Raw genomic sequence first — 22,461 nt, forward strand, 5'->3', positions numbered from 1 at the left:
TATAAAAGCTAAAGAGTATATACTAGAATAAGTCTTTAATTATATTTACCTTTCTTAAAAAAAAGGTAGGCTAAACTTTAGTATAAAAGCTAAAGGATATATATTAGAATAAGTCTTTAACTATATCTTCTTTACCTTTTTTTAAAAGAAAAATAGATTAAATTTTAATATAAGAATTAAAAGGTATATACTAAAATAAGTCTTTAACTATATCTTTTTTATCTTTCTTAAAAGAAAAATAGGCTAAACTTTAATATAAAAGCTAAAAGGTATATACTAGAATAAGTCTTTAACTATATCTACCTTTCTTAAGAGAAAAGTAGGCTAAACTTTAGTATAAAAGCTAAAGAATATATATTAAAATAAGTCTTTAACTATATCTTTTTTAACCTTTTTAAAAGAAAGGTAAGCTAAACTTTAGTATAAAAGCTAAAAGGTATATACTAGAATAAGTCTTTAACTATATTTTCTCTACTTTTCTTAAGAGAAAAACTAAAAAGGCTAATCTTTAAAGAGTATTAATATATACTAGAATATAGTTAAGAGCTCTAGTAGGTACTTCTCTATACTAGTACTACTTAGTATATACCTAGCTATAAGTATACTTAAGGTTAGATTTAGTATATATAGAGGACCTATAATAGACACTTACCGCCTTTAGACTTTTTAACTCCTCTTTAGGTTATTAGTGACTCCTTTTAAACTGTGTGCCCTAGTATCTCACCTAAGGGTATCCGTACATTAGTAGGTAAGGTGTATCCACGAAAAAAATAGCGGCAGGCTTATCTTATCGGTGAGCAAAAAGTTCACCAAAATTTCGAGTGCTTGTAAACCGACTTTTTCTAGTCATCGAGCCCAGCCTTCTTGTCTACGCCAATCGCGGTACATAAAAATATACAATACCCTCCACGATGGCCGGACAAAGGATATCGCGGGTCAAGGTCGACAAGACAAAAAAGCGCAAGAGGGACAGCCACGAGAACGAAGTCAAGGCCAAGAGGGCTCGTCCCCAAGATGCAAACGGAGAGCTCGCCGAGCCAACCTCGACCAAGGATCTGGCCGAGAGGCTTGATCGCGCGGATGCCTCTTGGAAAATCTCCAAGCCTATGGGAGGGCGCATGCTTGACATTGACCCCATTCTTACCGACAATGGAGAGTAAGTTGCCGTTTTTCCCTTGCAGAATCCTGCACCCAATCCGTACTGACAGCTCTTCAAGATATTTGATCTTGACCTACAACACCTCAATTCAAGTCTTCTCTGCCACCGACTCCCTCCTAGTGAGACGCATACCCGTCAGCAGCATCGATGCCTCCGCGCCACAGGCCTCGACCCCCGCCCCGATCGTCGCCACCCGCCTGTCAAAACTGGATGCCAACTTCGTCTGGGTCGCTTGCGCGGACGGACAAGTATACCGCATCAACTGGACCAAGGAGTCCAAAAGCCTCGAAAGATTCCAGACTGCCTCGAAGACGGCGCGCGCCATGTCCATTGTGCCCTTTGGAGCCAAAAACCGCCCCAAGGAGACTGTCATTGTCGCCGAATCGAACAAGTCAACACGCATTGAACTGGTGGCCTACGAATGGGACCAGGCGTCGACACCCAAGTCCAAATCTCTTGTCTTTCTCAAACGCCCGGGTACCGGACTACAACTCCTCGAGTGCACCAAGGACGGCCAGTACCTTGTCGGCGCTATCAACGACCGCCTGTTTCTGGGCGTCTCCCAGCAGCTGCCCGCCAAGTCAGACAAGCTGCAGTACGACTTTTACTCCTTCGACACGCCGGATCTCATCACGACCTTGGATCTGCGCGCATACAAGAGATCGTCCAAGCACATCCGCAGCGAAACTGAAAAGGTGGTGGATGTGATTGTTGGTGGTGCCCGAGGTGGCATCTATCTTTACCACGACGCCATTTCCCGATGCCAGGCAACCGAATCTTGCAAAACGGGTGATATCAATATACAGGCGCAGAAGTTCCACTGGCATCGTAAGGCCGTCCACTCAGTCAAGTGGTCCAAAGACGGCAACTACATGATCTCTGGTGGGTCCGAAAATACCCTGGTGATGTGGCAGATGGATACTTCGAAAAAGGACTTTCTCCCGCATCTCTCTGGGAGTGTAGAGAACATTGTTGTCTCCCCAGACGGCACCTCTTACGTCGTTCATCTTGACGACAACTCGGCAATGATTGTCTCAACCTCCGAAATGAAGCCTTCCGCGTATGTGTCTGGGATCCAGTCTGCCGCGGCCAACATCCAGACCCCCAAGGACCAGCTCGTGAAGCGTGTATGGGAGATTCAAGACCACGTCCGCGAGCGCATCCCTGCTGCAATCCGCTCCAATGCACCATCCCGCCTACACGTCTGCGTCGGCACCGGCAGACAATCGACCATGTCTGGCCGCTTTTCCGCGCCTCTCCTCCAAGCCTTTGATCTCGACACCTTTACCAGCGTTTCAAAGCAAGCGTTGGCAAGAACACAGCCTACCGATATCAACATGACGAACAAGGGCCACGTCATCGACGAGCCCCTGGTTACGCACGTGGAGTTCTCCGGCGATGGCAAGTGGCTCGCCAGTGTCGATGACTGGCAACCCGCCGCCAGAGATATTGACAACGTTAGCTCCGAGCTCAGAGAACAATTCACCCGAGAGCGCCGTGAAGTTTATCTCAAGTTTTGGGAAGTGCAAGATGACAATGAGCCTGTCGCCTTGGTTTCACGAATCAACGGACCCCACGCGAGTTCGTCCTCGGAGCCCGTGCTCGATCTCGCTTCTGATCCCACGTCAACATGCTTCGCGACGATCGGCGGTGATGGCCTTGTGCGTTTGTGGCGCCCAAGAACGAGACACGTGAACGGCATAGTGTCCAAGGGTGCTGGCGGCAAGGAGACTGTATCCTGGGGCTGCGCACAGGTTATCCCTGTTGGCGAGGGCTATGGGGCTGGTGCTCTGACGGATGTGGCTGCACCAAGTGCACCCCAGGGAAAAATCACATACTCTGAAGATGGCTCTACGATATTCGCCGCCTTTGGTTTCTCCGATTCTGGATCGGTATATGTGATCGACGCAGCTTCTGGAAAGGTCGTTCGCATCCTCGAAGGTCTATGGGAGGGCAACTTGCATGCTATTCGCACACTATCACCATTTGTCGTGATTCTCTCAGATGTTCTCTACGTCTACGACATTGTAAGCGATGAGCTCCGATATGGCATTGTTGTGCCTCAGATACCCGGCGTGGAAGGCTTGTTACAGCTGGCCGTCGATAAACTTTCGGGCCACTTTGCCGTTACGCTGCCGATTGATAAATTCTCGAGCATCGGGATTTTCAGCCCCGAGGACCCTGAACCCTTAATGGTACGGAGTACACCACATCGGATTGTCAGCCTAACCACAGCTCCCGGCACGAGCGGCTTCCTCGCACTAGACGACGCCGCGCAAATATGGACTGTCACCGAAGGCTCCGACCCCTCCTCGATAGTCACTGCCCAGCCGCTCCAGGACATTCACCTTGAAGGCCAAGTGGATGATGGCGCTAACGGCGATGTTGCGGCTGCCGCCGAAGACGACGTTTTGATGGCGAGCGATGACGAAGAAGCTGCCGCGGACCATGTCGCAGATGACGATATGGACATGGACATAGACGACGTACCGACCAGTGTTATTTCACAGCAAAGTCTGTCCGATATATTCAATGCTGCGCCAGCATTTGCCGGACCGTCCGTTGAGGACATGTTCTACAAGGTGACGGGGCTTCTGGGAACCAAGCCTCTGCCTTCTTGATCAACGCAAGTCGCTGGGAGATTTAAATCTGTATAAAAACGAAAAGTGATGAAGGAAGCCAACGAGCATGGAAATGATTTACTAGTGTCCGGAATCGGCTCCAGAGGGGGGCGAAAGCGGGTCCCCACGGGAGATCGGTGCGCTGCGACAGAGACACGGCGCGGGCGCGGGCGGTGGGGGCAACTTGGCGCAATAGAGTTGCGACCAGTGAGTGCACGAAGCGATGGCGCCATTCACCAGCATTCAGTCGGGAAAACAACCAGCATGGAAGACTTGGATCTTGACTCATCAGGGGGCATATGTTTAAAAAGACGAGCATTGTACATAAGAGGCCCCAAAAAAAATTATTACTTGCATCCCACGACATCCCGTCGGAGTGCAATCCTGTGAGAATCGCGGGCATACAGTTCAGCTTTTCCGAGCTCCCCGCTGACCGCTACTGCTTGCGTTAACCATGTCGTTTACCTCGATTCCCATCCTGGATCTGGCCGAGGCCAAGGACCCGGCGACCAAGCCGGAATTCCTAAAGCAGCTCCGCCACGCGCTGATGGAGGTGGGATTCCTATATCTCAAAAATGTTGGCATCCCGGACAGCCTCTTTGCAGAGGTGATTGACAAGGGCAAGGCCTTTTTTGACCTGCCCGAGGAGGAAAAGTGAGTCGTGTGACTTCCCCTCCCCCAAGCAACTCGAAGCTCTGCACTCTGGAAAGAACCAGCGCGTCCTTATTGCCTCCCATCACGCATGGACTAACAGCAACAAAGGCTCAAGATTGAAATGAAGAATGCGCCGTCATTTCTGGGCTACTCGCGGCTGTCGGCCGAAATCACCGCCGGCGCGGTCGACCACCGGGAGCAGATTGACCTGTCGACGGAGCACCCGGTGCCCGGTCCTGAGCAGCCCCGGCACCACCACCTGCTCGCGCCGAACCAGTGGCCGTCCGAGGCGGCGCTGCCCGGCTTCCGGGCCATCTACACCGACTACATGACGCGGATGGGGGCCATCTCCATCGCCTTCACGTCGCTCATCGCCGAGGCCATTGAGCTGCCTGCCGACGCGTTCGACAAGTACTTTGACGCGGACCAGCAGCACAAGCTCAAGATTGTCAAGTACCCCGACGGCGGCGGCGGGCAGGGCGTGGGCCCGCACAAGGACAGCATGCTGACGAGCTACCTGCTGCAGGCGACGGCGCACCGCGGGCTGCAGGTGCAAAACGTGCGCGGCGCGTGGATCGACTGCGCGCCCGTCGCGGGCACGCTCGTTGTGGCCATCGGCCAGGGCCTCGAGGCGCTGACGCGCGGCGTGTGCGTGTCGACGACGCACCGCGTGCAGTCGCCCGCGGCCGGCGCCGGCGCCCGCTTCTCCATCCCCTTTTTTCCAGGGCGTCAAGCTCGACGCCGCCTTTGACGACCTCGAGACGGTCGGCGTCGGCGAGGTGCCGGCCGCGGTCCGCGAGCAGCGCCGGCAGGTGGCGGCGCGCAACGGCGGGCGCAGGGTGGACGATGTCGAGTTTACGTTTCGCGCCGGCGGCGTGGCCAAGACGCTCGGCGAGGCGACGCTGCGGAACCGTGTCAAGAGTCATCCGGATGTGGGGGAGCGCTGGTATCCGGATATTCTGCGCCAGATTCGCGCCGAGCAGGCGGAGCAGGCGGCGCAGCAGCAGCAGCAGCAGCAGGTGGAAGGGGAGACGCAGGAGCAGCAGAGCGAGGACAAGACGCCACAAGAGAGCCTCGGGCGTGTGTCGTCGCTCCCGGTTGCCAAGGTGGAGGCTCATTAGATGCCACGGAGGATGTGCTGTTTTTACCGGTAGCTTTGGCTGGCTAGATTCGTTCAATAGTTCAGACTTGTATTCTCTCTCTACCACAACGCCTCTCTGAATGCCTCGCTGGACTGAAAATTGCAAAATTCAAACAAAAAGAAAAGCCTCATCCTCGTCCTCGTCGTCTTTTATGATCTCATATAATTTCAGTATATTTCATCGTATCTTGTGCTGCATTGTTGTCGTCGCCGGCGGGCTTAAACGCTCGCCGAGGGGAAGCAGTCGGCGATGCCCTTGTTGTGCTTGTTCTGCGCGTGCTCAAGCAGTCTGATTTGTGTTAGTGTCCGGTTCAGCCTACAACAGCTTTCCGCCAGAATCCGATTTTGGACGTACTGAGGAGGCTTGGTGGTCTTGAGGAAGGTGGAACGGCAGACGGTGCAGATAATGTCGCAGGCGGCGGCGTTCTACGCTCAGTCGAGGTTAGCCGGCGTTAAAAAGAAATACACATGGAGAAGCGGATTTGTGTATCAACATACCACCTTGAGCTGCGACTTGGCCGTGCCGGCCTTGTCCTTGGCGTTGCGCTCGCGCTTCTGTTGTGCCTTGGCTCCCTGGTGGTTTGGGTTAATAACGAGAGTTGTCGTGGAAGAGGTGGCCCATGCCGGGATTGCAGTGCGGCGTGGAGAAGGCAGTCCTGACTTACGTTACCCATTGTGAATGTGTATGTATTGGACAGACGATTTGTAGAAATATGTCGCTTTTTTTTGTGCAGGTTTCAAGATGGCGTGGTTGAACTACGATTGGAAAAAGGCAGAGGAAAAAAATTGTGGGGAGTGTAGGTGGCTTCCCATGCGGGTGACAAAAAAAAATATTAAGAAGGTTAAACTAGCAATAGGAATAAGAGGAAGTAGAATAAGTATAAGTAAGATAGGTAAGATAAGTAAGATAAGTAAGATACGTGAAATAAGAGGGATAGTAGAATAAAGAAAATTAAAAAGAGAAAAAAGAAAATAGTAAGAATAAGGAAAAGGTTAGTTTTGTCCCCTTGGTGCTTGCCTCTTCCAAGGTTCCTTGGTGCTTGCCTCTTCCAAGGTTCCTTGGTGCTTGCCTCTTCCAAGGTTCCTTGGTGCTTGCCTCTTCCAAGGTTCCTTGGTGCTTGCCTCTTCCAAGGTTCCCCAGATCAAGCTCGTCGTCTCCCGCTCCGCCGTCGTTATGATGTCTTACATTAACGTTACAGTGGATGATGGTATGTACTTATTATGCTCTAAATTTATAAAATGCTAACTAATATTCTAGAGTTTACATCATGGCTTATCCCGTTTGGCCTGATTTATAACGGCACGCATCTTCTCTGCCAATCGTACCGACTTGCTACACAACCATCCATCTACGAATGTGCCTCGAAATGCTGATCGGTCTTGCTCTTTTCTGCTGCTATGGCAAAGGATGTCCAAAGATTGCGACCATAATATTATGGAGCAGGGCCACGATGGTTCGTTACTTGGGTTATTTTGTCCCCTTGGTGCTTCCCTCAGGCCGTTTGGCGCTAACACAACGGCTTGCTCGATGGGGTGTGTGCGACGCTCGCGCTTATTTTTACATGTGATTGATGTATTACAGACTACACAAACTTGATAAATCAAATGTAATCTCCTCGATTGATTTTTATACAATCCTTTTATCTCGCAATCTATGGTGTCAGTACCTCCGAGCTCTTTCCTATCCCCGGGATGCTGCTACCCCTTCTCCGATATACTTGCATATTCGAGTAGTATTAATTGGAGACGCGCACCAGGGAGCCAAATAAACCACCGGTTAGGAATACTATTACCTTCCTTGTTCTGGTTTTTTTTTGCTATTCATTGCATTTTATATTCCTTTCGACTCCCTTCTTCCCTTTTGCTCTGAACCTTTTTTAGCAAAGTGTAGACTTTATCTGTCTGGCCTTGCTCCCGAGACCTGTCAAGCTTGTTTCACCACACGATAGTGTCCAGCCCATTGTGGGTGCATGTTGTGCCACTGGAGAAACACCTTTTCTCATATGCCTTTTAGGTCATCGATATTTGCTTTGAGGGAACCTTTCTGCAAACGTTGACCATGTTTACTTGACGATTCCGTCAGCAACTGAAGTCACTAAGCGCTAACAGACCGTCCGAAGACGGTACCATGGATTCTCAAGAATGCACATGCGACATAAGAGAATCCGAGTCCAAACAGTAAAGTGTATATTTAGCGTACACGCCATGTACGTATTTCTCAGTAATTTTATATCATGAAATCGACCCTGGCGCAACATTAGTACGTGGACGGGTAAGTCGGCATGTTGCATTCACTAGGTAGCGTGCAAACGCGCCTGCTCCGCCACGCGACATTTCCCGCAGCCTGGTCTTTTCATCTTGCATCTTGCATCTTGCATCATCATTCCTCTTGGTCGTTGATTTCGTTAAACATTCGAAAATGCATGATTTATCTTTGTTGCGCGGTGTCGCATACAGCTGCGCCCTGGCCGCCGGGCTAGCTGGTGTTGGTTGCAGGCCACCGTCGCAAACATACGACAGCGACACTGATGCAAACGAAGGTAGCGACACCGACACCGATGCAAACAAAGGCAGCGATACCAAACAGTCCCAGCGCTTGCAAGACAGCTTAAATGAGCTTCAGTCCTCCTTGGAAGCCTATATGAGTGACACGCAGCAACATCGACATCAAGACGACGTTTCTGCCGTCAAAGAGTTGGCCACAAGTTGCAAGACTCTGTGCGGTCGTATCCTGGCTGCCGTCCACACGATCCGAGGACCCAAGCGTGTTGGTACCTCACTGAATACTTGGAGATCGTCGCTTCCCGCCGTAAGGACCTCGCGCCAGGCATTTGAACTTCGGAAACTCTCAGAGAGACTGCAAGACGTGCAAACCATCCTGGCTTTGCAACTGAACAAAATATCGAGGTGACTTGCAAGTACGAACGCAGGTGTTTGCCATACGATACTAACCAACAGTAGTTCACATGTTGCCAGATCAAAACACCAGATGCGTCAAATACAACTGGATAGCCGCAAGCTTCAATGTCGAAAGTCTGACAGGCTCAAGTCCATATCCGGCTTGCTGCGCACTCTTGAGACGAGGCTCCGCGCCTTGCAGCACGACTCGTCCCAAAATGCGCCTTCTCTTGATGACATTGCCCTCTTCCAGAGCCAAATACAACACATCACAGACCAGCAACAACACATCCAACGGGACCATGCCGTATTAAAGAGTCTCGCTTTTCGAAGCAATGTCGCTCGGCACGACACCATCCCCGCCGCCCATCAAAGGACATTTGCCTGGGTCTTTGCCGCCTCTCCGCGCCAAGACACCGATTCGTCTTCCCCTGGCTTGCGGGTATGGCTGGAGCAAGGCAGCGGTATTTTCTGGGTGTCTGGCAAGCCCGGCGCCGGTAAATCAACGCTGATCAAGTACATCGCCGACGACGCGCGTACACAAGAAGCCCTTTCAAAGTGGTCCGCACCGAAAAAAAGCGTAATCGTCAGCCACTATTTCTGGTGCGCGGGCACGCTATTGCAGAGATCGCACAATGGGCTTCTGCAGACCCTACTCTTTGATATGCTGCGGCAGCTGTCCGACGCCATACACTTGTTGCTGCCAGAACGCTGGCGCGCGCCAGAGGCTGCGGTCTGGACCCTGGCCGATCTGCATCAGGCACTCGAGTCTATTGTGCAGCATCCGCACCTGCCAGTCAAACTCTGCTTCTTCATTGACGGACTCGACGAGTTTCAAGGCGACCATCTCGCGCTCTGTCACGAGCTGCTGGCGCTCAGCAAGTCGGACAATGTCAAGCTATGTCTTTCGAGCAGGCCGTGGAGTGTATTCGAAGAGGCATTTGAGGACGGAAAGAGAGGCCATTTACGCTTGCACGATGTTACCAAGACTGATATTGTGCATTTTGTCTTGGATCGATTCGCGCAATACCCAGAAATAACGAAAAACTTGACACTCGACGACTTGACTATCATAGCGCTAGAGATGAGCGAAAGATCGCAAGGGGTCTTTCTTTGGGTATCACTTGCTACAAAATGCCTTCTAGAGACTCTGATGGTGGAGGATTCATTATCCAGTCTCCTCAACAGGCTGCGCCAATATCCACCAGAGTTGGATGACTTGTTCACCTACAACCTCGAAGCTATCCCGACGAGCAAGCAAGCTAGGATGGCCACGTCGTTTCTCATCACTCAAGTAGCAGAAAAGCCTCTAGACCTTGGTATGTACTACTTTCACGAGATGGAGTTTAGTGATCCCGACTATGTTCTGACACTGTCTCCTGACCCTCCAAGCAGACTAGAGTACAGGCGTCAGCTGTCGCATACCACACACCAACTCGAGACTCTCTGCCGCGGTCTTGTAGCTGTAGATCAAAAGACCAAAGTAGTCAACTGTCTACACCGCACCGTTAGGGACTATCTAGATCAACCACAGACCAAGGACCTACTAAACAGCAAGGCACCGTTGGGCTTCGCCCCGAGTCTGTGCCTTTTGAGGGCCGCTGCCGCGTGGGCCAAGTCCAGTAGAGCCACTATGTCAGAAGAGCCCAGATCCGAGTTTGTATCAAGCATCACGTCGCTGCTGGCCGCCGCTGCCCAGTTGCAGGGCGCGGAGGACGTCGCTCTCTGCCACCGGCTCCTCGACCATCTCGACGGCTGCCTGGTCGCCAAGGGACCGGGCGCTGAGGAAAGCTTGCAGATACTTCGAGCCCAAGTTGTTGGGCACAGAGTATGGAAGTATCTGTCCGGTGTTGACGCGCGTCGGCCTCGATACTTTGCGGTGCTCGAGGTCCCGCCCCTGGTGCTGGCCCTCTTCCCCGATTACGAGATTGGCGAGGTGCGCGAACGCCGACCACGCTGGGACTATGACACCAGACAAACAGTCACTTGTCTCCTGGAGCAAGGACAGGACCCTAACAAGCCCTTCTCCACGGCAGAAACGCTGGGCACCAAGATGGAGAAGACACCGTGGAGTGTGCTGTGCGAGCACGTCCTGCCGCAGCATGACGAGGCGCACACAGGCACGATCAGAAAGGTGCAGGCGCAGCTCATGGCAGCTTTAGACACTGGCATTCTCGCCGCATTTCTGCGCCATGGAGCCAATGCCAACGCGCGGTGTGAGCGCCCGGGAAAGCCCGTCAGCGTCGCCGCGACTGACTACCTGCTTCATGCGTTTCGTCTCTGCAAGGACGAGGATCAAGTCTTGAAGGCGCTCTATCTGGAGCATGTGCACTGGTTTGCGCCCAAGGATCGTGATTACCTGAGCGCGGTGATGGATGACTTTTCCCGATTGATGGAGAAAACTCGGGGACAGAACGGGTCGGCGTTTCTCCAGCAAATGTCTGAGAAGCTGCTGGCAACTCCTACCCAACTACAACATGGGGACAGATGATGGCCAATTAATAAACAGAAAATATACAGATTTCTACAACACTTTGTCAGCCAGCATCAAATCTCAGATCAAAATAGTCTTGCCAGCCAAGCTTTGTCTATTATTGACGGGGAGTTCGATGCCACAACTCAACGCAAACAGCATCTATCAGTCAAGTTCTAGTTTTGTCTTCAAACCACTCCAAGTTGATACAACTGCTCAAAGTCTCTCTTAGTGTTTTCTTCTCTTTCAGACATTTTCCTCTTCCTCTATACAAGCCTTTTCAGCGTCCGGCGGCCGGCGGCTACTCCGGATACAAACGGCAGCTGAGTAGCACCACCGCGACCCGAAAAGGCAGATAGAACATGAAGCCATCTACATCATTTTTTTTTTCATCTTCGACATCAGAATTTTCTGCCAGATGACGGAGATAATCCAACCTTTTCTCTCCATTCTATTCGAGTACTTATACGTTGGTCGCTGATGAGAGACTCCACAGTGCTATGGTGGCTTCACAGTAGCGCTCTAACAAACACGCCTCATTCTTCGCTCGGATAAACACGCCCTCCTTGACACATCCAAACACCATCTCCCTTGATCAAAGCGAAAGAAGCTCGTCATGTACAATGCCCAAAGCCCCTCGCAATCTTCAAGCTTGCCAAGAATGGTACGTCCCTGGCACCTTTTCCGTGCCACTTCGGCTAACAATGATTCAGTCGCAGCCGCAAGGTCCGATGTGACGGGGTCAAGCCCCGTTGCAACGTGTGCCTGCGGAGGAACGAAGCCTGTCAGTGGCCGGCGCGGCTCGTGCCAGGCAACTACCAATTGGTTTATGTCGAGGAAGCGATTCCAGAGCAGACTCGGCCCAGACAATCGCCTGGTCATGATGCCTATCCTTCGCCGGCGCCGCTGGCGGGTAAGCCCCTGCCGGTGCCGCTGAGGCAGCGACTCGTCCATCTCTTTTCACAGACACATCATATGCTGGAACTTTGCGGCTGCATCGACCTGGACATGGTCAACAGCGCGACCACTACGGACACGGAGGATTTTCTACTTCAGTCCATCCTGGCGCTGTCGTCCTTGTACCTGACCGATGTCGAGGCCGCCTCCGATTCCCGCTTCACCGATTCCAAGAGCCTCCTGTGCTTCTATAGGTCCAAGGCCCAAGCGTCATCTCGCGCCCTTTCCGACAAGCCCTCAAGTAACTCCCTCCCGCCCGCAGTCCGGGGTCTCATTCTGACATGTTCTGCCAAACAGTAATCACCATCCAAGCCAACCTCGTTCTCGGCCTCGGCGAGCTCCTGACCATGGCCACATCCAAGGCCTGGCTGCACATTGGCCTCGCCATCCGCATGGCCCAGTCGCTGCGCATGCGGCGCGAGCACAACCGGCGCCACGTCCCGCGCCAGCGCGAAGTCCGGCGGCGCACCTTCTGGGCCTGCGTGGTGCTCGACTGCCTGGTCGCCTACTGCACGCACCGCACCCAGACCATTGACCTCGCCCTCGTCCAGCTCCATCTTCCGTGCCACGAGGTGGCCTTTGCGTTTGGGCACGAGAGTCCAGGCCCGACTGTGGCCGAGCTGGGGCGCGGAACCCGCGACGGGCCGGCGGAACAGGCATCGCTGGCGTACTTTGTCAAGACCTTTCTGCTGTGGTCGCCCGTGGCCCGGATATACGTGGATGGCGGCCGGGGGGCCGAGCAGTCGGGAGCGCCCAAACCGGTCGTCAGCTCGGGCGACTATGAAGCGGTCATGGCCGCGTGGCGAGACGCGCTGCCGGACGAGATGCAGTTCTCTGAACGCAACCTGCGCGCGCATCAGTCTCTAGGGCAGATGGCGCATTTTGTCAGCATGCATTTGCTCGTGCAGCATGCCACTTTTCTGTCGCACCACGAGTATCTGCCACACGTCGAGGAGAGCGACGTGGCAAGCACACTGGCGGCGGCGAGCACACTCAAGGACAGTGACGCCGATGCGATCCTAATTTGTCTACACGGGGCCAACACAGTCGTCGCCATGCTGAGGCTTGTGGACAACATCACGGCAGGGCTCAACTACACGCAGCTGGGCGTCTGCGCCGGTGTTCCCATCGTCACTGCGGCGAGTGTTTTGCTCTGGGCGCACCACTGTAGCCGCGCCGCCACGCTGTTTGTGCGCCTTTCCGACGATGAGGTGGCACGAGCGAGATATGATGTCGACTATCTCATCGGGATACTGGACTCGTGGACCAAGACGTGGCGGTTGGCGAGAGCATGGGCCAATTGCGTTCGGCTCTTGGACGAATTCTACCAATCTAGGTACCGCCGGGGCAATCAACACGTCAACAACAGCAGCACCGATTCTGTTCCCTCTCCGACAAGCGGCGAGTCGGTGCCAGTGTCTCCCATACCCCTGCGCGATGGCGACGGATACCCGGACGTGACCATGATCCCGACCGAAACGTACTACAAGGTCCGTCTCATTACGGGTCTCATTCTTGAGCAGCCAGAGCTTTGCAAGAAGTTTTTGCGGACGTCTTCAGAGGAAACTCCCAGTGATGGTGGGCTGCAAGAATCTGTAGACCTATGGGGCGTTGATATCGAGGATTTTTTATGGATGAATGACCCAGATTTGGTCATGGCTGCTTCGACGCTCTGGAGTGATTTTACACTATAGACGATTACACGCCAAATTGAATCAGATGGAATAATAGGCACTAATACTTGGTTCCATCTAGTATACATATCGGAGTCCCGCAATTTCCTTGTCCGTCTTGTCCATCATAGCCATGGCAGCGTGCCTTTGCATGTGGTTCTCCTCAGTCGCCACGGTGGCAGCGTCCTGTCGATCACGGCTGCGATTCAACCACGTCAGGTAGAAGCGCAATCCCAAACAAAGAAAGAAACAGGCCGTCTGGCATACAATAAGAGCGGCGAAGCCTGAACCGTACGATGGCGCTTCCCGTTCAAAGAAGAGCTGGGGCCCGACAATGTTGCCGGCGCAATACGCAATGAAGCTCTGTTACCAGGTTAGAACAGGGCGGCGTTATCAGAATCAGCGGAGTGCCGCATACCATGGCATTGACAGTCGTCTTCTTGGTAAAGCCGCCGACATTTCCAGACACTATGGACATGAGTAGTGGAAAGGAGGCTGAGCTGGCACCCATCAAACAGGTGCCTGCGTACTTGCCCCATTTGTCATGAGCGGGCAACTGTCGCACCAGGGCGGCGCCGAGGAGAGCAATGGCAAACGTGAGCATCATCCAGTATGTACGGGTATTTTTCAGGTACGTGCTGCCTCCTGTGCACAAGACGACGAGAACAAACTGTACCAGATATGGGACACATTGAAGAAGGAGAGTATCAAATGTGCTGAATCCAATACCCCGAAGAATTATGGAGCGGAACTACTTGCACATTAGACAGGCACATTCTGCAGGGCCATGATTTACATACCGTTGTGACGCCGCCGTTGGGAATACACGACGTGAATTGTATCAGGACAAAGAACCATGTTTTGACGTCAAGAAGCGCCTCTCGTACGTGGTTCCATTTCAGCTCATTGTTTTTGATACCAGTCAAGTTTTCTTGAACTCGAAGAACAACTTTTTCGCGGTCGGCTTTGCTAAAGAAGAATATGTTGGATGGCTCGTCTGGAAGAAGGAAAGCGTTCACACACGACCAAGCAACAGTCAAGCCACCAAGAATAAGGAAGGACGCCTTTTTTTCATTTCATCAGACGAGGTCATTTGTAAGAGGAGGCCTAAAGGGGCTCAGCATACCTTCCACGGCGCAATGCTATCGATGTGGCCGATGCCGTAGTTCAGCAGGCCGCCGATGAGTCCAGCGCAGGTATTGCCCAGGAACCAGGCGGCGTGGCGCAGAGGCTGCTCCGACTTTTTGTAAAACATGGAGATGAGAATCGTCAAGCCCGGGGCAATGGCCGACTCGGCAACGCCGAGGAAGAAGCGCGTGGCGAGGAGGCCGGCCGCGTTGTGGCATACGGCCGTGAACATGAGAATGGCTCCCCACAAGAGCCTTATTTTGTCAGCAGATAGCATGCGGCTGGAAATAAGAAGTCGCGGCGCGCGCACTCACATGGACACGGTAATGGCCTTGCCGACGCGCCAGCGGATCATGAGGATGCCCGCGGGGTACGAGGCGAGGAGGTAGCCAAAGTAGTATATGCCGCTGGACCACGAGTACTCGGAACCAGAGAGATGCAGGTCCTCGCGAAGGCCCATGATGGCGGTGGAGCCGAGGGCCGATTTATCGAGATACTGGAAAAAGTAGCTCATGGCCATGACAGGAAGCAAGCTTTTGGTGGAAAATGTCAGCGACGCGATGAGCCCAACATGTGTGTCTCTTTGGTGCAACTGCTCACCATAGATCCAGCTTGCGCAGGATACGTCTGTCTTCCTCTGGTGAGAGGCCAAGAACAACAGGCTCGACTGGTTTGGCATTCTCCACGGAGGTGGTCTCGCCCGCCGTCTTTTCGAGTTGGTGGTCCATTCTTGCACAAAGTGACGTTGCTGGCTTGGAAGTGGTCGAGGAAGTCGGATCTGTCTCTCTAGTCCCAAGCCAGGACGCAGGAAGAAGGGAAAGTGGCGGCCTTTATAAACCTGAGAGATGCGTTCCAAGAGTCGGCCCTCTGGGCATATCTCGAAGTCTCCCCATCTCCCCACTTGCACGGATATGTATCGTCAGGCCGCTTCAGATTAATATCGTTGCTGGGATTGGTAGAAGACCCGCAGCAGAGTCTGGGGTGCATGGCGGGAAAACGGCTGAGCTCGGCAACTAGCCTCATTTGGGTGGTGTTGTTCGGAGCCTAACTGAATTAGGCGGCTCTATCGTGCTCGGCAACTAACCTATTCCAGCCATGCCGCTCCGGCCGCGCCCATGGACATGCTCAGTCTCACGCACTTAGACCGGGAACCGTTGCCATGTACTTGTTTAAAAGGCCCTGATATCCTACCTGATGTACGGAGTACGGATTACAAGAAGAATTTTCTCTTGAAAGCCAGAAACAGTCTTTATCTCTTCACCATGTTGGAAATCACCTGCTCCGGAACACCCTATGAAGTACAACACACCGTTTCAGCCTTATTAGACCAAGGGCTGCAGACGCTAACCACATTCCGCAGATTGGATTCCGCCACGGAAGCCAGGCCAAGACACTGGTCCATGGCAGCGTGGAGTTTTATATCCAGTATTTCCGAAAGAATAGCCAGATGAGCTGGGCGGCTGCCGAAGACGCTGCCAGCAAGTTCCATCCCTTCCTTGAGCGACATGTGCCTCATCTAGTCGAGGAGATGCAAGGTCAGACAAAACGCCCCGTTCATGAAAAACTACTAAAACAGCAAGACAAATAGGCATAGCGAATGGTGCTGGGCTCTCTTATGCGGCCGTTCTGGCGCTGAATGCGCGTACTGAAATATCCATGGGCATGATGGACGACGGCTGCACATCGCTGGCCTGGAAGACGGACATGTTTAGCGTCGCCGGCCAGAACTGGGATGTAAGTCTGCCACACCCCAGATAACTGAATATACTTTACGAGAAAAGCTAAACCCCATGTTAGTGGGATGTTCCCCAAAAAGCCAGGCTTGTCCTACTGCACATCAAGCCCGCCCCGGACGGCAGCACGCAGCGGCCGCGCGCCAGCCTCGTCACCGAGGCGGGCCTTCTCTGCAAGAGCGGCATCAACTCCGCCGGCGTGGGCGTCTTCATCAACGCCATCAAGGCGCGCGGCGTGCGCTTCGACGCGCTCCCGCTGCACGTCGCCTTCCGCGTGGTGCTAGACAGCGAGAGCCGCGTCAAGGCCGTGGCGCGGCTGCGCGCGCTCGCGCTCGGCACGTCGGGCCACATCCTCGTCGCGGACCGCACCGGCGGCACCTCGCTCGAGTTCACCCACCTCGGCGTGCGGCAGCTCGACATGGCGGACGGCCGGCTGGCGCACACGAACCATTTCCTGGTCGCGCACGAGCCGCCCGTCGCCGACGCCGTCATCTTCCCCGACTCGCTGGCGCGCATGGCGCGTATCAGCGAGCTGTTGGCGCGCGCCAACGCGAAGCAGGCAGGTGGTGGTGTGGCGTGCTGCGAGCGCATGCTGCAGGATGAGGAAGGGTTCCCGACGGCGATCAACAGGAAGAGGAGTCCGGTGAGGGACAGCGAGACGCTGTTCAGCATCGTCGCTGATTTGGAGGCTGGGATGGCATATGTGAAGCTCGGGAGGCCGAGCGAACCGGATGGGCACTGGGTGCTCAAGCCTGCAGAACTGTAGGCGCTGAGCAGGAGGCATACATACATGTAGTAGACGCAGACAAGCTTTGGGGTTTGATAGTCCAAGTCCACCTACACGTCGGAGTTGCAAAATTCAAAATTCTTTTCTAGACTAATTCGTAACTGGTCATGAGAACCTAGGTTCGCTGCCACAGTCCGGCACGTACAACAGCACCTCCCCCTCACAGCGCACGCTTCGTAATGTTGCACTTTGCCACGCAGGCGTCGATGCGGGCGGCCACGCCCGGCGGCAGCGCCGCGCGGATGCGGTCAATGTCAGCGCCGGCAATGGCGTCGCCGAGCTGGGTGGCGAGGACGTCGTCGGGCAGCGCAAAGGCCTGGTCGGCGACGAAGCCGAAGCCGCCGTCCTCGTGGGAGAAGACGGTGAGGGCGGAGACGGGGCCGCAGTCGGGGTTGATTTGCGTGTGCAGGGCGCCCTGGTCAAAGACGGTGAGCGCGTGCGGACCCAGCTCGTTGCGGATGACGCGCCCGCCGGCGCCGAGCTCGGGGATCGTCTCGGTGACGAGCCGCCCGGAGAGGACGACGAGCATCTCGGCTGCGCGCGGGTGGATGTGCAGCTTGCTGATGGAGCAGCCTTGCGAAGCAAACGGGGGGTTAGAATGCACCGTGGAAGAAGTGCGGGGGGGGGGGGGGGTGTTCAAGGAGGCGTGAACAAAGGAATGCCCTGGTTTGGGGGAAAGACAAACGTACCCGGAAACTGGACGGCCGCGATGCTGGTGCCGGTGCCGACCATGGCGGGAAAGGTCTGGCGGTTCGCGATGGACTGGTAGTTGTTCTGGCTCAGATCAAAGACAAAGTCCTTGTCGTCGGCCAAGATGCTGTAGCGCTCGACAAAACTGTGCGCAGAGAGTTTAGTTGACTGTTTCTTTCCCGCGTATGGCGTCAAGAGTGAGAGCCGTACCTGTCCGCCATGCGCAGGCGAGCAGCCTTGCTGAGCTCGGTGCCGGGACTCGTCTGGTTAGTCGGCGCAGACACTACAGTAGCAGCCATGGCCAGAGCGGCTGCGATAATAAAAGAGGTGTTGCAGATCATGATGTTGGTGAATTCGAAGTAATTAATGTGGTGAAGGGGGCTTTGTGATTGAATGATGTACGAGCGATGGTGTAGTGGTGTATTGAGGTGATGCTCGTGTCTGTGAGCAAGTCAGAAATGCCGGGGTTTCAACATGTTTATATAAATCTCGACTATTTCAAATAATCGACATTGTTGTTATTGTAAATGAATTATCTGGTGACGGCTGGTAAGCAGCACAGCCCAGCGGGTGTGTCGTCTCCATCATGGCTCCTCTCTTTGTTAGACGAGTAATGTAGAGCGTAGACATTCCAAATATGCTCGCTGATTGCCGTTACTGGTAGTTTCAAGCGTCTCTTAAAGATCATGTCCATCTCACTTGAAAAGGCCAACAAAATCTGCACGGGCTGTGCAGCGGGCTTGACCGTCGAATACGCCCACTTGCGCCAGGCGACTGGCGTATTCGCCGTCAGCGCCGGTCGTATTGGCCCCCCGCCGGCGTATTCGGGGCGTATCGCACAGACAAAAATTCAACACCATCACTTTTCTCTAATTTGTAATTGTTTGCAGTAGCATCAGCCTGTTTGTTTTCGCTAGTTATGTCTTCACTCGCGACGGGCCAGACTAACACATTCACGCCGCAGTGCCCAGGGTGGACTTGATCGCGTACATGGTTTCCGGCCACCACGTCTCGCCCTCGACCAAGGCCACCACGAAGCCCTGCGCCGCGACGAAGCGGACGATGCGGCGCAGCTCCCAGTGCCCGACGTCGCCGATCCACCACACGCCGTCCAGCAGCATCACCAGCACCAGCCAGTGCGCGAAAATGTCCATGGCGGGCTTGTGCGCGGCCTCGAGCGGCGGCCGCGGCCGCGGCAGGCCGTCGTCGTCCACCGGCATGCAGTCGAGGGCCCGCTGCACGAGCTGCAAAAACTCAAATGGCACCTGGTTCAGAAAGGCCATGATCCGCCGCCGCCACAGCTTGGAAGGCGTCGCCGACGTCACCCGCGCCAGGTACCGGACCAGCCACGGCGGCGCATTGTCCAGCGCGCACAAGTCCGGCGGCGGTCGCGGTGGCGGCCGAGGATAATGGTCATGGCCGCCCAGGACAGCGTAGAAGAGCTCTTGGAGGATCGCGAGGGCGCTGCCGCAGGCGTCCGACTTGGCAGTGCTGGCCGCGAGGTTGCCGGCATCGCTGCGTGCCCGCAGTCGCTCCAGCGCAGCGCCGTACGTGCTCGTGATGATGGGCAGCAGCAGCCGCCTCGTTTCCTCTGCCGGGCCGTCTTGGAACCTGCACGTGCCGTCGCCAGCAGCACCAAGCGGCGCGGCAGCCAGCCTCTCTTCCGCCTCCTGCTCTTCCTCCTCCTCCTCCTCCTCCTCCCTCACACGCGCACGCGGCGAGGCAAATCCGGGCCGCAGCAGCCCGACAAACGCGCCGTGCGCGGCGCGAATCGACGTGATCCACTGCGACGGAAACGGCAGCACGTCGCGGGCGAGCGCGACGCCGAGCCGCCGCGCGCGCCGGGCCAGCAGCACGCGCGCGTGGTGGCTCGACAGCGCGTACAGCACCATGAGCGCGGCGTTGGGCAGCACCGACTGGAACCGCCGCGCCTGGACGTCGTGCTGCAGCCGGCCCAGCGACGTCTGGTGGTGGCGGTCCGCCAGGCGTAGCAAGTCGCCGACCTCGTCGAGCGTCGCGGGCGACGTCGCGTCGCCGCCGCTGTGCAGCGTGTCGTGGCACTCGCACGACGCGGCCAGGGCCAGGATGGCGTCCATGACAGCCGCGTCGGTCAGCGCCAGGTTGGGCATCCCGACCTGCAGCGGAAACATGTCTTCGCGGCCGTAGGGGATCACGTGGCTGGTGTGCGTAATGTAGTGGCTAAACAGCGCCAGCTCGCGCGCGTTGAGCATGGGTCGCGTGCCGACAGCGGGAAACGCGGCGTCGGCGCTACGCGCATGCGGATGGGAGCTGGTCGGCGTATGGGCCGAGTGCGGGTCCGTAGAGACCGAGTCTCGCATCGCCGAGTCCGGGACGCCGGTCGCCTGCCGACTATGTCGCTCCGAGACGCTGCTGCTCCCCGCCTCATCAACGCCGTCGGCAGCGGTGCCGTAGTCGCAATGGACACCCTGCTTCCGACAGCGCGTACATCTCGGCTGTTTTTCATCACACTAGCAATACATGTGTCAGTCAGGCACATAGGATGCGCACCGCGGAATGGAGGATATTGCGTACCTTTTTCCTCAGCCTCTTGCACCTTGCGCAGCCATTCCTGGACTTGAGATGGGCCCTGCGCTGGCGGGAGGAGTCGCCGCGCGCCCTGGCGGAATTCGGGGACATGTCTCAGGCCATCAAACCATTGTCGTAGAGCATGTATGCTTTTCGTGGACTTGGTCTGGCGCCATTGCGCGGTGCTCTGTCGGCTGTAAGAGACGTAGTTGAGAGTTGAGATGGTGGACAAGGAAGTTGTCAGATCAATGGTGTAAGCAATTCGATGGCTATCTTAATTAGTGCGGCCTTATATCTAGGGCACTAATTTTCAGACTGGAGATGGTCAAGAGTATGGTGTGAGATGGGCGAAGTGATAAACACAATACTGAATCGCTGGACTGATTTTACACTCAATTTCTTGACATTTCACAGATTCATGATAAGCGATTGACTGTGGCTGTGATGATGGCTATAGCTTTCACATACTGGAGTAGCCGCGCCACAGCCACACTATAAGAGCAGGTACAGGGAAAAATAACTTTCAAATCAGACGCAATCCAAAAATTCTTCACATTTCGGCAGTAAATTAAAAAAAAAATCATCTAGCAAACCACAGGGCTGACCGCACAGCCTACCAGTATAGCCGTTCGATGTACAAGCCAGCATGGGGCTGCCCCAGCGCGTGCAGGGCTCCTCCACTACATTCACTTTTACGCGCCTCACTTTTCCATTGCGCCTCACTCATCGTCTTGCCCACCAGATCTCTCAAGTCCGCGCTCCATCAACTATTCTCACCCCATAGTCATCAAGGTCTCTTCCCCCCAGTCAAAAAAAAGCCTGCATTGCCGCCCATCAGAAAATGTCGTCGCCCGGCCCAATAGCGCCTCCCGAGGTGCCGTCGCCCGACGCCATCACTCTGGAAGAGTTTACAGCCCTGCTCGATGAGTACCCCTCCGTCATTGACAAAATGTCCAAAGCAAAAGGAAGTAAGCCAATCACTGCCCTTTTTCCCCCCTTCAAATACTCGGCGTCCTGAACTAAAACCGCCATTCTTTCTCAAGCCAAATCGGGCCAGAAATCTCTGCAGCAGCTCGACGAGTACCGCTACGGGCAGGCCATTGCCGACTTTGGCAGCAGCGCGGCCAAGGAGATGACGCTCGACGACCTGCGTCTCCTGGTCGAGTGGAAGCTGCGGCACGGCAAGTTCCGCCCGATGCTCCTCGGCCTCGCCGCGTCCAACAATGCGACGGTCGCGCGCCGGACCATTGCCGCCGCGATGCAGACCTACCGCGCGTCGACGTCCTCGGACGCCAGCGTCGCCGCCGCGCTCGCCGCGCTCGCCAAGCTCCGCGGCATCGGCCCCGCCACCGCCTCGCTGCTGCTGAGCGTGCACGACCCCGCGCGCGTCGTCTTCTTCTCGGACGAGGCCTTTTACTGGCTCTGCGCCGACGGCAGCCCCGCCGCCGCCCGGCGCAAACTCAAGTACACGAGCGCAGAGTACGGCATGCTGCGCCGCAACGCCGCCAGCTTGATGGGCAGGCTGCGCGTCGGCGCCACCGACGTGGAAAAGGTCGCGTACGTGCTGATGAGGCGCGAGGGGGCCGACGGTGCTGCCGAGGAGGCCGAGAAGGACGCCAAGGCCACGGCCAGGACCGCCCACAAGGCGGCCAAGGCGGCCAAGGTTGAAGAGGCGAGGACTACAAAAGCGGCAAAGAAGGAGAAGCGTGCCAAGAGTAAAACCGCTGCAAAAGTCAGCGGCAAGGAACAGACCCAAGGCGCCAAAACTGTCCGACAGCCGCCTGCCCAAAGAAAACGCACAGCTGCTCAAGAAGACGAGCCAACATCAGGCACGAGGCGGTCAAAACGGGTCAAAAGATAAAAAAACATATATGGTTGACGAGGCTAGTCTTAAACTATCAATTGCTGTATTTTGCAAGCGTATTGCTTCACAACGGCCAACATGTGCCGGTATTCATACACCATTGCATCAACTCCATTTTCTCACGTCTGCTTTCTTC

General features: G+C 55.0%; 9 protein-coding genes across 9 annotated transcripts; 6 read left to right on the forward strand and 3 right to left on the reverse strand.

The window, feature by feature from the left end:
• Nucleotides 1-911: 911 nt before the first annotated feature.
• Nucleotides 912-3,780, forward strand: CCM_05456 (WD domain containing protein; the record flags this gene model as incomplete). Its single annotated transcript, XM_006670600.1, has 2 exons — nucleotides 912-1,156; nucleotides 1,182-3,780. The coding sequence occupies 2 exons, from the start codon at nucleotides 912-914 to the stop codon at nucleotides 3,778-3,780; spliced, it is 2,844 nt and encodes a 947-aa protein (XP_006670663.1).
• Nucleotides 3,781-4,234: 454 nt separating this feature from the next.
• On the forward strand, nucleotides 4,235-5,555 carry CCM_05457 (oxidoreductase; the record flags this gene model as incomplete). Its single annotated transcript, XM_006670601.1, has 3 exons — nucleotides 4,235-4,434; nucleotides 4,543-5,104; nucleotides 5,160-5,555. 3 exons carry the CDS (start codon nucleotides 4,235-4,237, stop codon nucleotides 5,553-5,555), a joined length of 1,158 nt encoding a protein of 385 aa, XP_006670664.1.
• A 239-nt stretch (nucleotides 5,556-5,794) lies between these two features.
• On the reverse strand, nucleotides 5,795-6,249 carry CCM_05458 (uncharacterized protein; the record flags this gene model as incomplete). Its single annotated transcript, XM_006670602.1, has 4 exons — nucleotides 5,795-5,864; nucleotides 5,931-6,001; nucleotides 6,074-6,148; nucleotides 6,241-6,249. 4 exons carry the CDS (start codon nucleotides 6,247-6,249, stop codon nucleotides 5,795-5,797), a joined length of 225 nt encoding a protein of 74 aa, XP_006670665.1.
• Nucleotides 6,250-7,780: 1,531 nt separating this feature from the next.
• CCM_05459 (NACHT nucleoside triphosphatase) lies at nucleotides 7,781-10,964 on the forward strand (the record flags this gene model as incomplete). The annotated part of the gene is made up of 3 exons (XM_006670603.1): nucleotides 7,781-7,786; nucleotides 7,878-8,482; nucleotides 8,588-10,964. The coding sequence occupies 3 exons, from the start codon at nucleotides 7,781-7,783 to the stop codon at nucleotides 10,962-10,964; spliced, it is 2,988 nt and encodes a 995-aa protein (XP_006670666.1).
• A 605-nt stretch (nucleotides 10,965-11,569) lies between these two features.
• Nucleotides 11,570-13,597, forward strand: CCM_05460 (transcription factor (predicted); the record flags this gene model as incomplete). Its single annotated transcript, XM_006670604.1, has 3 exons — nucleotides 11,570-11,610; nucleotides 11,660-12,144; nucleotides 12,201-13,597. The coding sequence occupies 3 exons, from the start codon at nucleotides 11,570-11,572 to the stop codon at nucleotides 13,595-13,597; spliced, it is 1,923 nt and encodes a 640-aa protein (XP_006670667.1).
• Nucleotides 13,598-13,654: 57 nt separating this feature from the next.
• Nucleotides 13,655-15,432, reverse strand: CCM_05461 (Major facilitator superfamily transporter; the record flags this gene model as incomplete). The annotated part of the gene is made up of 6 exons (XM_006670605.1): nucleotides 13,655-13,939; nucleotides 13,995-14,327; nucleotides 14,377-14,640; nucleotides 14,703-14,958; nucleotides 15,019-15,237; nucleotides 15,305-15,432. 6 exons carry the CDS (start codon nucleotides 15,430-15,432, stop codon nucleotides 13,655-13,657), a joined length of 1,485 nt encoding a protein of 494 aa, XP_006670668.1.
• A 534-nt stretch (nucleotides 15,433-15,966) lies between these two features.
• CCM_05462 (Acyl-coenzyme A:6-aminopenicillanic-acid-acyltransferase 40 kDa form, putative) lies at nucleotides 15,967-18,082 on the forward strand (the record flags this gene model as incomplete). The annotated part of the gene is made up of 7 exons (XM_006670606.1): nucleotides 15,967-16,002; nucleotides 16,065-16,239; nucleotides 16,299-16,438; nucleotides 16,502-17,199; nucleotides 17,237-17,268; nucleotides 17,425-17,838; nucleotides 17,904-18,082. 7 exons carry the CDS (start codon nucleotides 15,967-15,969, stop codon nucleotides 18,080-18,082), a joined length of 1,674 nt encoding a protein of 557 aa, XP_006670669.1.
• Nucleotides 18,083-18,867: 785 nt separating this feature from the next.
• On the reverse strand, nucleotides 18,868-20,881 carry CCM_05463 (C6 transcription factor, putative; the record flags this gene model as incomplete). The annotated part of the gene is made up of 3 exons (XM_006670607.1): nucleotides 18,868-20,361; nucleotides 20,382-20,655; nucleotides 20,874-20,881. 3 exons carry the CDS (start codon nucleotides 20,879-20,881, stop codon nucleotides 18,868-18,870), a joined length of 1,776 nt encoding a protein of 591 aa, XP_006670670.1.
• A 421-nt stretch (nucleotides 20,882-21,302) lies between these two features.
• CCM_05464 (uncharacterized protein) lies at nucleotides 21,303-22,322 on the forward strand (the record flags this gene model as incomplete). Its single annotated transcript, XM_006670608.1, has 2 exons — nucleotides 21,303-21,429; nucleotides 21,505-22,322. 2 exons carry the CDS (start codon nucleotides 21,303-21,305, stop codon nucleotides 22,320-22,322), a joined length of 945 nt encoding a protein of 314 aa, XP_006670671.1.
• Between the last annotated feature and the right edge of the window lie 139 nt (nucleotides 22,323-22,461).

Source organism: Cordyceps militaris (genome assembly GCF_000225605.1).
Source record: "Cordyceps militaris CM01 unplaced genomic scaffold CCM_S00004, whole genome shotgun sequence".
Classification (NCBI taxonomy): Eukaryota; Fungi; Ascomycota; class Sordariomycetes; order Hypocreales; family Cordycipitaceae; genus Cordyceps; species Cordyceps militaris.